General features: G+C 41.4%; 1 protein-coding gene across 1 annotated transcript in view; it reads right to left on the reverse strand.

Annotated features, from left to right (window-relative positions):
* Window positions 1-16,591, reverse strand: part of WDR63 (WD repeat domain 63) — a 65,226-nt gene that overhangs the window by 2,163 nt on the left and 46,472 nt on the right. The window contains 6 exon segments of the mRNA XM_012661029.1: window positions 911-1,033; window positions 2,232-2,323; window positions 3,829-4,033; window positions 6,541-6,671; window positions 12,174-12,237; window positions 16,033-16,163. Of these exon segments, the coding sequence (XP_012516483.1) occupies window positions 911-1,033; window positions 2,232-2,323; window positions 3,829-4,033; window positions 6,541-6,671; window positions 12,174-12,237; window positions 16,033-16,163 (746 nt within the window).

The raw sequence follows: 16,591 nt of genomic DNA on the forward strand, positions 1-16,591 counted from the left end.
ACAGTGAGACTCTGTCTCAAAAAAAAAAAAAAAAAAAAAAAAAAGCTACAGGTGGGATCAATGATGAAATTGCTGGTGGCACAGGGAGGAAATGAGAAAGAAGTAAAAATATAGACTGAGATGACCTCAGGTGAGAAAGAGAGAAAAGATGACTTCACAGAAATTTAAAAGCCCCAAATTCCAGTGGGCAAGGGAAGAGCAAAGTCACAGAATTCATATCAAACAGGGAGGAGCTGAGAAAGAGGAGAGTGGGGGGCTTTTGAGCTTAGCTTCCTTTCTGACAGAGTTTAAGATTGATGTGTCCCATACCAAATTATCCTCTGTTTCAAGTTTGACAGCTCCGGTATATTATATATAGTAAAATTCATCTCTCTCTCTTGCCTACGTGTCTGTCTACCTATCTGTGTATCTATGTATCTATCATGTACCTATCTATTGTTATTGTTATAATAGCTCTCATTTGCTGAAAATCTGAAAGAGCTGAAGCTCAGCAAAGATGGGAGCCTTGCTCCAGTCTCGCAGTTAGTAAGTGGCAGAGTTGGGATTGAGCCCGCATGTCTTGATTCCATATTCAACTCTTTTCCCACTGCCTGTTTTAATGCATTATTGACCAGATATTAAAATTCTATATAATGAAAGCATTCAAATTTTGAATAAATGTATTTATACTAAAGGACTTTGAGATATAGAAAATTTCAGAAACTTAAGTTGGACAGAATCTCACTAGGTGTCCAACTGGCAGTTCTCACTCGTAAGTGAGCTAAGAGATCAAAGCAATGCCCTCTTGACTCTAAGGAGAACAAGAGAAGAATGTCAAAAGGTGTAACTTTCCTCTGAAAACTGTGGAATAAGCTAAACCAACATATTTGGTTTAGAGGAAAGCCAGTTTCACTTCTGAAAGTTAACTTACAACTTTTTTCTTCTCCTTTTCCAGCTCCATTTCTTTCTTTTCTTGCTCACGAATACTTCTGCGCTGTTCTACGTATTCCAGATGCTTGACTTCTCTTTCAAAGTAGTAATTAACACTTGATATCTGTGGGAAACAAAGGTCCAGGAGAGGGTAACCCACGGGAAGTCCCATGTCCTTCCTTAGGTTCTGTTAGAATTCCTGCTGTTCATAATCAGGTTGGTTACCTACCCAATCCACCTCCCTAATCTACTTGATCCTTACCTAATGACCAACTATCTAATCATTATGTAGATTACCTACTTTGGGATACTTCAAATCTTTCAGGTGAATGTAATTTGGAAACTGTGCCTACAGGCCTACTACCAGAGAAGCTACCTCAGTTTGGGGTCTACTGTGATAAGATGTATGTCCTTGTGACTCGGAGGTTTCCAGAGCAGGGTTGGAAGGAGAGAACTGCAATATCAGGGATTGATTTTTTTCCCTTTTCTTCCTTCTTACTTCTAAGACTGAGTGAAATTTCACATCACCAGCCAAACTTGGAAAATCCAGATAAAGGATATCAATGTAGAATGTAGAATTCCCTTAAAGGGAATGAAAGCAAAGCCAAGTTCCTCGTGCCCTGGAAAGCTTAGCATGTAGGCATAAAAATAGAAGTAGAGAAGTCAGCAGAGACCTTGGGAAAGGCAATCAGGGAGAGAAAGCTTTTCACCTGCCAGTAACTAGGCCGATGTTGCTGGGACTTGCAATGGATTGTAATGTATATATTTAATGTCAGTTTTATGTATATTTATGTATTTCTATTCATTGATCTTTTTAAAAGGTCATGATTAACATTGTTTGAAGTACTTGGGTGGTGGGTACGGGGCAGGGGGTGTGCAGAATATTGCCAGTTCAGACGTGCTACTTGCAATACACCAAGTTGAGGGAGGACGAGGTGGGGGTGGGTGATGGAGAGAGAAGCATAAAAATGTCAACTGGGCCCTCAGGGAAGGGCATTGCTGAAATAAGCGTCCCACTCCTCAGTTACAACTGGAAAATAACATTCTGTGATTATGAATCCCCAAATCAATTATTCTCTCAGAGTCTGGACTTCATTTACTTAGCTTCCTTCCCATCTCATGTCTGGGTTTTATTGTTTTTTGTTGTTGTTTTTAATCTTGAAACTATTTAACTCATATAACAGAAATATATCCTCTTATTTTTGACTGCATGAATCTTTTGCTCCCTTATAGAGCAAAAATGCTGTCATTTCTAACACACTCTTAAGACATGCCTCAGTAATATCTGGTCACATAAATCCTCAAAGCCAAAAGTTACCAACCTCATTGGTGGAAGGGTGACTTAACGTCCAAGGAATTTCTAATATATGCAGGGTTCCGTAATAATCAGCTATGGCTATAAATTGCTGCTTAGCTGAAAAATTTAAAAAATGGGAAGAAAAAGTCAGCAAACAGAAAGCCATCTTAAGAGGTTAAATATGAAATGTGTTTTTGATTTGTGGTTTCCCAAAGGACCTGCTGTGGATACAATGATCTTGGCATCTTCATAAGATGTTCATGACTGGACCATATAAACATGTAAAAGTCATTTTTTCCAGTTGATGGATTGAAAGCTAAGACCCTGAGCTTGTCAGAAACCCTGCCACCTCAAATCTTGTTTTCCTGGTGTCTATATAAAGAGTGTGGCTCCCAGCTGAGGTTGACCCTCTTTGTGGTTGGGCCTGCCAGGCAGACTGGAGAAGAAAGCTGGGGGAACACATGGAAAGATTTTCAAAGAAAAGTCATAAAGTACATTTTCACCAAACACAGAAGGGCTGAAGGATACCATTATCCTTTAATGGATTTCAAAGACACAGCCAGAACCACAGTTTTCTTATTATAAAAACAAATTGCTTCCTTTGAGCATTTATGGGTATAATATACAAAGTGTTCAAGAATTTTAATTTTCTATCTCATCATGTATGGGCTTTTTTTCTTCTTTTCGTTTTCAGAAGGAATGGTTCAAATTGCTAAAATCCTGGACTCATAATTCCTGTAGGTATACAAAAGCCATGTTTTGCATCAAAAATGGGAAAACACACCTTGGTGACACATATGGTTAAGCACTGGTCAGACTGTGACCCTGTAGAGATTCTGAAGACTGAGTTTCCAAATCTAAGGTTTCCGAGAGAGAAATGGACAGAAAGATAATTTTATGCCTGCACACCTTTGGAAACAAAAGGAAACTTCTTTCAAAAAGGGCAAATATAATGAATTTACATGGAAAGTACCACTTGAGCAAAACCGAAAAATTGGGACAAAGGAAATAAATTACTTTTCCATAGACACATCCTTGAATTTATGCTTCCTTTGTTATACATTTATTTTTCCTCATAAGTGATTCAAAGGTCCCAGAGAGTCATCATATCTAATGAAGAGAAATGCTTCATGTTGTCCAGGGGAGCACCATAAGTGACATAATATGGAAACACGTGAAATAATGGAATGTTCAAGAAAGAAAACTTATTCTATCTGGAAAAGAAGCAGCAAAAGGTAGCAAAGACTTGGGGATCACCCTGTCTGACCTGGAGGAGCTGAGGATGCTTTGCCAACATGTGGTTCAAAACCAGCTCTGCTGAGGCATATGAAACATGGCTCAGAAACCAGTGAAGATGAGACAAAACAGTGAGAAAATCTCACGTTGTAGCCAAGATTTGAGAGCAAGAGAGAAAGGAAAGGAAAGGGAAGGATGGGCAGGAAAGGGAGGATAGCAGAAGAGAAGGAAAGGGAGAGGAAGGGGAGAGAGGGAAGGAAGGAGAAGGAGTGGGTGAGAAGAAAAACAAAAACCTGGGAAAAAACACGGGAGGCTTTCCAGAAAAATGTCAAAATGTTCCTGAGTTACCCAAAATGACTTAGCTCATTTGATTAGAATTAACATACAAGAAAAGGTCCAGGGTTTGATGTAGGTGATCATAGTGATGCAAATATTTTGGGACAGCGTTGGTTCGTGGGTTTTCTCCAGAAGGTCCCAGATATCGACATAACCATCTTCTCGGCCAATATAGAAAACTCCAGGCCTTGTCAGGGACCAGTGTCCTGAGGTATACCTTTTCGGTGCACAGCATGACTGAAGAAGTGGCCCAGTCTTTAAGCAAATTTTTAAAAAGACAAATGAAAAGATTTTGTCATTATCAGAGGGAAATTCACAATGATTTTCTTTAAGTACAATTTAGCTGGCTATGATCATATGACAGCAAAATTATGCGCACTACGAAGTCTTCTTTTTGTTGTAGGATTTTTATATAATATCAGCTCCTTTCTTTCCTATATGTTTTCTTTTCTTTTTCTTTCTTTTTTTGAGGCAGAGTCTCACTCTGTTTCCTAGGTTAGAGTGCATGGTGTGATTACAGCTCACTGTAGCCTCGAACTCCTGGGCTTAAGCGTTCCTCCCCCCTCAGCCTCCCAAGCAGCTGGGACTATAGATGCACACCACGCTTAGTTAATTTTTTTATTTTTATTTTTTGCAGAGGCCAGGTCTTGCTATGTTGCCCAGGCTGATCTCAAACTCCTGGCCTCAAGTGATCCTCCTGCCTTGACCTCCCAAAGTGCTGGGATTACAGGTGTGAGCCACTGTGCCCAGCCTCTTTCCCCTCTTTCCTGCTTGTTTTCATAAACCATTTAAAAAAATTTTTAGTTGCTTTATAGAAAAGATCAAACTTTCCAATTGAGCTGTTGATGGTTCTAATAATCCAGTTACTTTTTTTTTTTTTTCAGACAGAGTCTGGCTCTGTTGCCTGGGCTAGAGTGCCATGGTGTCATCCTAGCTCACAGCAACCTCAAACTCCTGGGCTCAAGCGATCCTCCTGCCTCAGCCTCCCGAGTAGCTGGGACTACAGGCATGAGCCACCATGCCCAGCTAATTTTTTCTATATATTTTTAGTTGTCCAATTAATTTCTTTCTATTTTTAGTAGAGACAGGGTCTCGCTCTTGCTCAGGCTGGTCTCCAACTCCTGACTTTGAGCAATCCACCCGCCTCGGCCTCCCAGAGTGCTAGGATTACAGGCATGAGCCACCGCACCCGGCCTAATCCAGCTACTTCTAAATCCATCACTCTTTCTACAGAGATTGGTGGACATTAGATACATAAAGATTATAAGGACATTTTGCTTATACCTTTATTTTGCTACCAGATATCTGCTTCCCATGGAAACAGCTCTGGTAGTTAGTGAAGGCAAATGAAAAATCTGTCAATTCCAGCTGTGGGCTGCATGTTGAAAATCAACAGCAAATTGAAAAATTCTCATTAGGTAACTTCAAGTGGAAGCATCTGACAGTTGATAAATATATTTGGAAGAGGTTTTAGACCACCAAAGCATCATGAGATCATCTTCTCTTTTCTCTACCCTGGGGTAATTTGCCTTCTTTGGGAAGTTTTTACAGAAAAAGATCAGGCTTTCAACCCACTGTCAGGCTCCATCTAGCAACCAGGTGTCCTCATTTGTCTACTTACATCTGCAGAGACTAAACTAAACCATGGAGCTGTCTCCCACCCTCCAATACACGTATAAGAAACTTTCCTGTGGGGAAAGAAGAATGTCATACATTCATAAATTCCTTAGAGGTGACACTTCAAACCTGTTCTCCTTGTCCACTTCTCCCGGTGATTTCAGTTTCTGTAGATGACCAGGTTTCTGGCTCCCACATAGTCTTTGCACCATCTTGCCTGAATTTTTTCTCTTTTTACTACAAAACTTGCTCATTGTAAAAATACCCCTCAAACATGCAGAAGTACATTGGTATAACACAGAAGTCCTTTTGTTGATGGACATTGAAGTAGTTTCTAATTGTTTTCAATGATAAATTTTTACATATATTCACATACATATTTTGAATATTTGTGTAACTTAGAGTTCCACAAGTAGAACTGTTAGGTCAAAGAATATATATATTCCAGCTTTGAAATAGATATATTTCACCTTTTGATAATCTTCTCAAATTGCTCACCAAAAGGAAATATTAATTTACACTTCCACCAAAAGTACTGACTTCCCAACACCCTAGCTTCACTGGATTTTATCAGTCTTTCTAGTTTTGGGCAGCTGAGCTCCTATCTGCCTGGATCCAGCCCTCTCCTAATCCTGACCAGACTCTTGCTCCTGCCTCACTTTGGCCCATGTATGTCTCGGGACAGGCTGTGATCTGCCTGGTGTTGGACCCCTCAGCTCACTCACTCCCACTTTCTGAACCTGCCAATCAGCACGTTCCTAGTGCGGAAGCAAAGATGACAGACCCCATGTTTCTGCTTGGACTTCACATAGAACTCAGCATCCCATCTTGTGTTTTAAAGGGGGGACAAAATACAACTCAAATCAACTGCCCACAGCAGATATTTGAAAGAAAAGACTGTGAGGTTTCAGACATCAAGGAACTCATAAATGTTGTTTCTTCCCCTCAGGAAAGAAAAGCAAATGGATGTGTTTTCAAAAGGCTCACAGTGGTTCTGCTGACAAGCTGGAGCCCTGACCATCTGTTCTAATTTCTCTAAAAAATATCCCAAAGGCACTGTTATGTTAGAACAGGCTGTTCTTCCTATCGTATTTCTCAATAGCAAAGGACCACACACCCACTCCTCCATTTTGCAGGCAACTTACCATAACACTTTCTTTCCAGATGGCCACGTTCCACCCACCAATAGTGAGAATAATATCGTTGTAAAAAGGTGATCTCTGAACCGTGTGGACAGCTCCATCATGGACAGTGTAGAGGTTCACTGGCTTCTTTGCTGTTGGAGTGGAAAGGCCATACCATCTTTAATAACATTGCTTACATTCCCACAATGAAGAATGGACAGACAGGTCGCAATTAATGGGGTCCAAGAGTGAAGAACCAGAGGTTAGGGTGAATAAACCTGTCAAGGGATGGCTCCTTCTCTTTTTATGGAAAATCCTGGGAACTTCCCATCAGGGCCACTTTTCAGGCTCAGAGGAATACTTCATGTTCTTATTCTTTTACTCATTTATTAATTCATTCAGTTATTTGATAAATATTTGTGGATTGCCTATATGTACCAAGTACTGTAGGTGCCTGGGTAAACAGTGGTTTACAAACAAACGTGATACTGTCCTCATGGAACTTAACAGTCCAGTAGGAAAAACAGATGCTCAATAAACAAATCCCAAAGTATATAACTCAAAAATTGTCAAAAGGATTATGAAGGAAAAAATATTACAAGAAAGAATAGCAAGGGGCATTTGTAATTTAGACTTCAGAAAGGGCTTCTGTGAAGGTGATCCCAGCGTGAGATACATGAAATGAATGGAACTAGGAGAGTGCAGACCATGCCGGGCCTTGCAGAAAGGAGTTTAGATTATACCCTAAGTATAGTGTGTTTCTATGAGTCCTTTATGCCTAGAAGTGAGGCAATCTGACTGGTGTTTCCAAAAGATTCTCTGGCTGCCTTTGCAAGAACGGGTTAGAAGAGGGAATATCAGAGGAGGCTGTCATGGTAGTTCCGATGAGAGAGAATGGTGGCTTGGATTAAGATGCAATGGAGAAGTGTGGAAAATCAAGAAATATTTGTGAGCTGGAATTGATAGGACTTGGAGATGGCTTGAATAGGAAGGATGAGAAAAGAAATGCTGAGGACGACAGCCAGGTTTCTGACAAGAGCCATGGGGTTTCCACGTGTTGAAGCTGGGAATACTAAGGGAGGAAGTTTGGATGTTGAGATCGGAGCTCCCTTTGCTCTCTGCCCCAGGCCCGGAGGTTTTCCTGCTTCTCAGGTCTCTTTACCCAGAGAACAGGAGGATTCTGCTTGGATTTCCTCTGCCCCGGGCCTGGCTGCAGAGCCGAATGCTCCTCATTCCTGTTGCCCACACCCATACACCCCAGACATGGCCATAAAAATAGATGCCTGTCCAGGCCAGACCACAGTGTCTAGCTGCTTTATACTAAAACCGCAGAATTATTCTGAATCTTATCATTTTAATAGCTATGTGAGGGATAGTTTTCCCCCCAGAACCCCGATGAAACATTAAGCAGAATAAGATTTAATAAATCTTGTACGACACTTATAAAGTAGGGTTTCAAGGAGATATTTGTCCACCCATGTTCATAGCAGCATTATTCACAATAGCCAAATGGTGGAAGCAATCGACTGTCCATTGTTAGGTGAATGGATAAACAAAATGTGGTATATACATACAATGGAATATTATTCAGCCTTAAAAATGAAGGAAATTCTGGTATATACTACAACACGTATGAACCTTGAGGACATTATGCTAAATGAAATGAGCTAGTCACAACAAGACAAATTCTCTATGATTCCACTGCATGAGGTATCTAGGGTAGGCAAATTCATAGAAGCAGAAAGTAGGATTGTGGTTGCCAGGGCTGGGGGAAGGGAGATAAGAGGAGTTAGTGTTTAATAGGTATGGAGTTTCAGTTTTGCAAGAAGAAAAGAATTCTGGAGATTGGGTGCACAACAACGTGAATGTACTTAACACCTCTGAACTATACACTTAAAAATGGTTAAGATAAGTTTTATGTTTATGTGTGTCTTACCATAAGTTAAAAAATTATTTTTTTAAAAAAACTTAAAAAGTAAAAATAAATAAATAAAAATTTAAATGTAGCTCTTCTGGATTAAAAAAAAAAAAAAAAGGCCCATTTTCTTCCTACCGAAGCCCCATCTTAAAGAGAGCACAGAAGACACACTTCTAGGGCCACCTTGAAGTGATCTAGAAGATCACTTTCCAGGGCGCAAGAGCCCTAGAAACCAGCAGCTTTCCTCTTGCTGTTCCTGAGTTTCTCAGAGCCCAGTTTTGCCCTCAGGGTTAGCAGGACTTCCCTAGACTTCACCTCACCCTGGTGAGCAGGGCCATCTAGAAGTCCGGAAGCCTCTGAGAACTGTAATGATCGCCAGTGATAGCAGTATCAACAACAGCAAGGTTTGTACTTTAAAACATTAGATGTTCTCAACCCACAATAACTTTTTTCTTTTTTGTTTTTTGTCCTTTGAAAGACCTTAGTCCATTTAGAAATGAATGGAGCTGTCCTTAAATTATTAAGTGGACTGCCGGAGCCTCCAGGGCAGGTTATTATAAGAAAATTACCATAAACGAAAAAGCAGTTTTCCAGAGTCATTGTCTAATGCCGGATGCAGTCTAGTAATTTGGTTAAGAGCACAGACTCTGGCGGCAGACTGTCTGGGTTCAAATTCTGGCAGTGCCACCTACAGTAGCCACCCCATAGGGATGCTGTGACGATTAATGAGTTTCCATAGAAGTGTTTGGAAGAGTGCCTGGCACATGCCATGTACAGTAGAGTACGCGAAATGATTGTGTCCACTGCCAACATTCAGCCTGCATTTCTTGGCTTGTCACTTAGATCCCCTGGAAATTTTGTTAGATTTGGCTTCTTTATCACACACAACTCAGTGAGGGTAATCTGTCCTTTAGGAGTTTCTTCTTGGAAGAGGAAATTCTCCTTCCTGCCTGGTTGTAGATTTGAGATAAGAACATGGGGTTCCAAGCAGACTAAGAGGGGTCAGGTCCCAGTGGTCATCTCATCTTTACTCAAGAAACCTCCATGGTGTTTACGAGAGACACTAGGCTGGTAGGTCCCAAGGAAAACACTGCCAGTTTCCAGAATGTGAACAGGGCACATAGTTCGCAGTTCAGAGCATCTACGCGCTGACTTTCCCTATACTTCAACCATCACTCCGTAGTAATAACAGTGTTGTTTGGCTTTCCATGTTACCAAATACTGGTCTGATGATTTCCGGTATTAACATAATCTTTTAGAGTTCGTGGTTACAGCTATTTCCTTTTTTTTTTTTTTGAATGAACTAAATGCCAAAACATGAAAAGCAGCTCCCCTCTTCCTGGCCGCCCATATCTTATTGGCCATGAAGCCCTGGCATGCAGACCCCTCAGCTCCTTCCCACCATTCCCTGCTCCCCATCCCTGTCCCCAGGCCTGCACCTCAGCCTCACCCCCTGTCTGCTGGGCCATCACAGCTGGCCTTCCTGAGTCCACTGTGAGTTCTACCAGAAAATTAACCCAGCCCTTGCTCTCCTGCTAGAGTGATTTTCTGATTCTGTGGGTGGCTCTAGGATAAAGTTCAAGGTTCTTAGTAGGGCACTCAAGACTCTTTGCCATCTGGACCCAAATGTCTTTTCTGTCACCTCTCCTGCTGCTATTGTCCTCCATTGCTGTGCTTTGGCCAGGAGATCTCCCTGTTTCCCAACTGTCTCCTGCTCTTTTGGGCTTCCATGTTTTTGCACTCATTATTCTTTCTTCCTGAAATGCCTTTCCCCATTTTATCCATGTGGAAAATTCCAGTCAAGACCCAGATCAACTGTGTCTTCAGTGGGATCTTAACAGCTCAAGAGAGTTCCTCCCTGGGCTCCCACATCATTTTGTGTTTGCTTACAATCATAGCAGTAATGACACTGTAATGTCATCGTTTGTTTATTTGTTTGACTTTTCCAATAGATCCTAGAACTCCTTTGGGAAGGATAATATCCTTATCATCTTTGTATCTTCAGTGCCTGGCACATAGCAGGTCTTAATAAAGATTTGATGAATGAATGCAAGTAAGAAAGAACAAACACCAATGAGGTTCAAACATAAAGTTCTTGGGCTTTAAATTTATTGTTATTGGTTCTTTTATAAATGAAATAAAATCCATTTAAAATAAACAACTAAACCTGTTTGTCATGGGTCCCCTAAAAGCAGTTTGGCTCTAGGAGGAAGTTTAGCCCAAGAAATCTCTGAGACCAGGAGGAATTGAATCTGTGTCCACCAGTGCACGGCCAAGTCATGTCATCAGGTCTTCAGCTCATGTCCCAGGGGTGTGGTGAAGACTGCTGCTGTGTTACACGGTGCCTGACTTGAAGTACATGCACAATTACTAACATTCATGAATCAGTAAATAACTAAGTGCATGAATAAGCATAAAGGAAGTTGAATATAATTTATTATATCTAACATCTAATTTTGAGTTCAACTTTAAATCATGGAATTGGGAGTGAATGGAAAGTGGAAAATCAGTCCCAGTTCTGAGTGCACTTGACCCTACCATGGGTCACATCCAATCCTCTCTCAATGCCCCACTGTTATCAATAACACACATTTGGGTTTCTGGTCAGGAGTGCTTTTGCTTCAAGATTAAATGGCTGCACTGAAGGCATGGCTGAGAAAGAAAGCATTCCCGGGTCTAAGGCAGACTCTGGTCTCTGGAACCAGACTCAGCAGGAGTGAAGGGAGTGGAGTTACAGGTGAAGATTCGTGCTCCAACAGCTGTCCCCTGAAGGCTGTGCCTCTGATCTCTGACCCTTGACCCCCATCAGTCACTCACATCTCTACTTGCCCAATCACTCACAGGGTTGACCAGATCTCCTTCTCTGAGCCCAGCTGCCTGCCACATGCTCCCATGTGGAGTTCTGAAGCCTTCTTACCAGCCTTTGTCTGCTGAGCTGTCCCAGGAGCTACCTCTGCCTTTGCTTATGGTTATCACAAACTTTGAAATGCAGCTAGAATAGAATATACCTTAATACCATGATAAAATTCAAAGCTTCAAAATGAGTAGTTGTCATTTAAGTGAACCCCAGAGCTCTGAGCCTGTTAAAGACAGGGAGCTTTGTTTATTGGGGTGCCTGGGCTCCTGACCCTGATTCCCGCTCACATCTTGGGTGACCTTCATACCTCTTCTCAGCTGCCCAGAGTTGGGGTCCTGGGACAGGACAGGGACAGAAGACACAAGGACAACACCTTCTTAGCCCCAAAGGAGGGTCCTGCACTTGCTTCTCCCATACTGTTCCAGGGTCTTCAAGATCATTAAAAATTTAGCTTATAATGTCACTTTCATTCATTTTCCACATAGATGAACTATCAGGTTGTTGAATTACTGAAACCGCATGTTATTTTTTAATTAAACTGTTCAAGTGACTTGGTCATTTAAGCATCATACAGGTCAGTGCTCTGCAAATTTTGGTGTGAAAACAAATTTCCTAGCAAACGTTTTAAAATCCAGATTCAGATTCATCAGTCCTGGGGTAAGATGGAAGGTTTTTATGTGTATTTCTAGCAACCTCCCAGGTGACACTATGTGGCCTTTTCAAGGTTCTCACTTGGAATAACAAGCGTGTTAGTCAAAACCTTAGGCGCCCTCCCTCCCATTAGCAAGACCAGGGTTACTTAGGACTTCAAGAGATTCCTTTGGGTAGTTAAATTAAGAGGAACATCTTCTCCATAACAAAGCTATCCACAAAACTTACTTGTCAATCGGCCAGTTTCAGGGTCTCTTTCCATTTTCCAATCTGTGTACATCACTTCACCTTCCTAAAAATATTACAGGTTCCTGATGAGCATCATGACAACTTAAGAGACAAAGAACATCACATTCATGTGCTAAGACTGATTATAATGAAAACAAATACGAAGTAACAGGTCAATTTAATCAAATAATAATTCGATACAGTGAGGGAGGGGGAGGCTCAAAATGATTACTGGATTTTATGTTGAACAAAAAATGAGTTTTCATCTACACATAGTGATGTGGAGAACATGGGCGGTTATGCAGATAATTTATGTATGAGAGTCTCAATCGCTGGGTTTCTGAAGTTTTTGTTACTGATCCATGAAGGGAGGGATCAGGTCCATCTTATTGAGCGATTTCTTCTTTGCATATTACAAAGCCAATACTTACTAAGTACATGTGGAATAAGAGAGAAAGAGGGAATATGAATGCATAATATGGTGGTAACTACTACTTTTAAAGTTGAGAACAGGAAACAAAGTTCAATCCAAATAAAATAACAAGTAATACATGTTCTAGTTCTGCCTCATGGTCATTTTAAGAAGAAGGGAAGGCAGAGGGACCTGCCACGCAAAGGGGAAAGACAGACAGAGCCTGCGGATTCCAGAGCTGGGGAGGCTGGTCCCACACTGCCATCTTATAGACGGGAAAGCCGAGACTCAGACAGGTTCAATGACTTACTCAGGGTCACCCCAGTGCTGTCTGCCAATTCCAGTGTTTCTTCACTGAGTGATAAGAGGAAAACACAGACAGAAGCTTGTATAAAAAGAGGAGTTAAGGGGACTCAGAGAAGGGGCTGGATTGGGATGTGAAGGCAAGGGGGAGGAGCGGAAAAACATTTGGTTTACGCAAAGGGAAGGATAAGCTCATTGGTGACAGGGCCCATTCATTCCCCCATCTGCTTTTATTCAACCACGTTAATTCATATAACAAACAAAGATTGTATTTGGTGTTGGAAATTCCGAGTCTGAGGACAGCCCTCCTTCCACTCACAGTACTCACAGTCTAAGGGAACAGACAGACGGGTGCATGTTTTGCTAGCCTGCTGCCATGTGACACGTCACCCTCAGAACCACCATTTACTGAGCACTCAGTGCTTGCCAGAGTTGTTAGGAGCTTTATGTGTGCGACCCTCAACCCTCACCAAGGTCCTGTAAGAGTGATTAATATCTCCTGAGTCTCATAGCTGGTTCATGGAACACTGACGTCAAACTAAGTCAAAGAAGAGTGGCTTGAACCAATTTAATAAATATGTGTTCAGTGCCCATTATATTATGTCATCTGCCAGGTACCTAATTCCACTTCCTGCACCCCTGTGTTGACATGCCTGGCCCCAGTACTCAGGCCCTCTTCACTTCTGGTCTGGCCCCTCTGCCCCCAAAGGCTCTACTCCCTCCCCTCAGCCCACCCAGCCAATCAGACCCCAGAGAGGCCTCCCATAAACTCCCCCCAAAGTGGATGGATAGATAGGCTGTGTCACAAGTCCATAGCAGAGCCTTCCACTGGAATATCAGCCCCACGAGGGCAGGGAATTTTGTCTGCTTTGTTCACTGCTATTTCCCCAGGGCAAAGAGCAGTGCCTGGCACATATGAAAAGCTCAGTATCTGTTGAATGATGAGTGAAGGAATTCCAAGCAGGGCAGGGGCTTCAAAGACAGGAAGGTTTGTATAAAAGAAACTTGAACGCCGGGCACGGTGGCTCACGCCTGTAATCCTAGCACTCTGGGAGGCCAAGACGGGCAGATGGTTTGAGCTCAGGAGTTCGAGATCAGCCTGAGCAAGAGCGAGACCCCTGTCTCTACTAAAAATAGAAAGAAATTAATCAGACAACTACAAATATATAGAAAAAATTAGCCGGGCATGGTGGCGCATGCCTGTAGTCCCAGCTACTCAGGAGGCTGAGGCAGGAGGATCGCTTGAGCCCAGGAGTCTGAGGTTGCTGTGAGCTAGGCTGACGCTACGGCACTCTAGCCTGGGCAACAGAGTGAGATTCTGTCTCAAAAAAAAAAAAAAAAAGAAACTTGAGAAAATGCAGAGCAGCCTAAGTGAGAAGGAAGTTGATTCAGACAGGGATGGAGAGATAGGCAGGGGCCAAGTTATGCAGAATCTTCTAGGCCATGGTGTGAGGAATTTGGATTTTATTCATGTTGCACTGAGTTGCCACTGAAAAGTTTAAGCAGAGGGTGTCATGCTTTAATTTCTGTTTCAAGATCTTGCAGTCATTTATCTTTCTACAGCTGATCTGATGGTGTCATTCCTCTGCTTTAAAAACTTTGGTGCACAAAAAGACAAATATTGTATGATTCCACTTCCATGACGTACTTAGAAGAGTCAAATTCATGGAGACAGAAAGTAGAAGGATGGTTGCCAGGGGCTGGGGGAAGAAGGGAATAGGGAGTTATGGTTTAGTGGGTATAGAGTTCCAATTTGGGATGATGACAAGCTCTGGAGAGGGATGGTGGTGGTGGCTGCACACCAATGTGACCGTATTTAATACTGATGAATTATATACTTAAATGGTTAAGGTGATAAACTTTATGTTATGTATATTTTAGCACAATTTTTACAAAATTTTAGAAAACTTTGCTGTGACATTCAAGTTATAAAACGTGTATTTAGTAGTGTCCCATTGCTTGCCAAATGAAATTCAAATGAGCTAATACAGCAGAAAAGGCCCTTCTGTACTGAACCCCAACTAGCATTCTAAGCAGAGATTTCCCTCTTGCACCAAACATTTCACTGCCTCCAAACAAATCCTGGATGTTCATAACTCCAAAATATTGTTCAGGCTGTTGTTTCTGCTTGGAATTGTACTTTCACCACGTTCTTTCATGTTCCTTCCCAACCTCCAATGTCTAGCCAGCTCATGGGTCACCTTCCCCAACTCCCCCTTCCTCATAGAAGTGGCCTCTGGATGGTGTTGGCATTTTTACATATTGCCGTCAATGTGTCTGCTCCCTGGCTAGGCAGTGAGTGCCTCGAGGACAGAGGGACTACGCTGTTCACCTCTGATCCCAGCACTCTGCCTGGCAGGCAGTATGCTCTCCAGAGCTTGTGGAACTGATTAATATCCTCTTAATGCCAAAGTGTGAATGCAAATTGCATTCTGGTGAAACTGAGCTAAGGTATCTTCCCATGGTGGTTTAGCCTGGGAGAAATACCCTTTATTTCAGAGAAAGAAAGACATGAATGAAAAGAGCATCTCTGCTCTGTATGACCAGATAAAGTTCTGAACCTCATTTCTTTATTTGTGACACGAGAATAATAATATCAACCTTACAGGATCATTGGGATTAAATCGGATACAATTTGGAAAATAACCTAGCACAGACCCTGATACATAGAAAATGTCCAAGAAATGTGAGCTTGCTTTGGTTGTTATTACAGTAGGTGCTGAAAAATGGCAGCCATTATCATTGCTATATCCCAATGTTATTTATCTTTTGAATTGAATGAGTTTTGCACTCTTTCCTACTAGATTGTGCTAGCTTAACAAAAGAATATATTGCCTTAGTAAATCTCTAATACTTAGCATGATTTCTTCCATATGGCGAAGAAGGTATTTGATGAATATTTATAGACTGATCAATAAACTACTAGTAAAAAGGTTACTCAATTTTATAGATACTTTCCGCATTTGTTCAGAAACATATTAAATGTGAATCTATGAGGTACCAGGGTTAAAAATTGTAAATGTAAATAATCATATTAAAATTAAAAATTATATGCCTTCATATAGCAAACATGTACAATATGGTAGATATTAATATATTTGCATAATTAAATATTAATTTTAGAAGCAGATAATTCCAATTTACCTCTGTTCCCACAAAGAACTTTGTGCAGAAGTCTTCTATTGGCTTCAGATGATTGGCCATCCCACCTTCCAGATTATGGTATGGGTTCATTTCTCCTGCCTTCGCTGCTTTGCTCTGTGCTAATGCTTTGTCTTTCAGAGGAGTATGGATAAACAAGCACATATTTATAGGGAAAGATTTTTAAAAATATAGACAGTTTATATTTTCTGTCCCTTGCCACATGCATCTGTCCCATTCCCTTCCCAATGTGGTGGGAAGTCCGAGCATTTTTAAACTTCTGCTTTAGCAACAGAAACTTTCTCAAACCAAAACATCAGTGACTGCACCACTATGTGATAGCTTTAGCTACATGTGCAATGTAAGAGCATAGCTAATCCTAGGGCCGAAATGCAAACATCATGGGGAACCTGTTCCTTTTTAAAAGTATTTGATTTCACCTTGTTTTAAAGCAAAAGCCTTTATATGATCTAAAATTAATGTTACTTATTGAAGCTTTGGAAAATAGAGAAAAGCATGAATAAAAGAATAAAAGCATCCATTATCATGTCTCCCTGAGATA

Source organism: Propithecus coquereli, unplaced genomic scaffold (assembly GCF_000956105.1).
Source record: "Propithecus coquereli isolate 6110/MARCELLA unplaced genomic scaffold, Pcoq_1.0 Scaffold7, whole genome shotgun sequence".
NCBI lineage: Eukaryota > Metazoa > Chordata > Mammalia > Primates > Indriidae > Propithecus > Propithecus coquereli.